The 880-nt window shown below is 64.5% G+C and overlaps 1 protein-coding gene across 1 annotated transcript; it reads right to left on the reverse strand.

Annotated features, from left to right (window-relative positions):
- Window positions 1–233: 233 nt before the first annotated feature.
- On the reverse strand, window positions 234–800 carry DQ04_13211000 (ribosome biogenesis protein MAK21; the record flags this gene model as incomplete). The annotated part of the gene is made up of 1 exon (XM_009316905.1): window positions 234–800. The coding sequence occupies one exon, from the start codon at window positions 798–800 to the stop codon at window positions 234–236; it is 567 nt and encodes a 188-aa protein (XP_009315180.1).
- Between the last annotated feature and the right edge of the window lie 80 nt (window positions 801–880).

Genomic DNA, 880 nt, shown 5'->3' on the forward strand with positions numbered 1-880 from the left:
CTGGTGCGTCGACGACTCGTTGAGCAGCGCGAGCAGGTGGTGGTACGCCTTGTGGGCGACGCGCGTGCTGGGGTCGCCGAGCTTGTCGACCATCAGCGCCATCGCGACGTGGCGGCCCTCCGGGACGCTGCACATGAGTTTGCCCACGACCTCCAGCCACGCCTCGCGCCGCTGCTGCAGCCGGTCCTTCAGCATCGCCTCCGCGAGCGACAGAAACTGCGCGTATGTGCGCTTCAGATAGTCCTCGATATACCAGTACAGCAGCACCACCCGCCGGCCCTGCGCGTCCGTAGGCAGCGTCGCAAAGAACTGAGAGACAAATCNTAGTCCTCGATATACCAGTACAGCAGCACCACCCGCCGGCCCTGCGCGTCCGTAGGCAGCGTCGCAAAGAACTGAGAGACAAATCGCTTAAGCGGGCGGTGCGGGAGCAGTTTCGGCCAGACGACAGCAAGCGCTTTGAGCGCCGCCTCGTAGTGGTGCGTGTCGGTGCGGGCTGTGTCGAAGAGCAGGTTGAAGCCGTCGAGGAAGAACATGAAGTCTGTGTCGCTCAGCTTCACCGCGGCGGAGGCGATCTTGTCGGTGGTCGTACCGCGCGAGAGGAACTGCGTGTTGTACCAGCGGCCCTTGTCGGCGTGGCTCTGCGCCGTCTCCGCGTCGAGTACCTCCTGCGCCTCACGGAACATCGCGTCCATCTCCTCCTTGGAAGTCGTGGTGTTGGCCACCTCCTTGAGGCTGCAGGAGCGCAGCGGCAGCGAGCGCTCGTACCAGCGCCTGTTGAGGTCGAGCACGCTGTCCATTCGGTGCGGGCAGTTGGGGGGGATTCCTTCGCTTGTTGCGCTGCACACCACCGCGGGCAAAGCGCAGTGGCAGAGACGAG

Source organism: Trypanosoma grayi, assembly GCF_000691245.1.
Source record: "Trypanosoma grayi strain ANR4 Tgr_1321_V1, whole genome shotgun sequence".
In the NCBI taxonomy this organism is placed as follows: domain Eukaryota; phylum Euglenozoa; class Kinetoplastea; order Trypanosomatida; family Trypanosomatidae; genus Trypanosoma; species Trypanosoma grayi.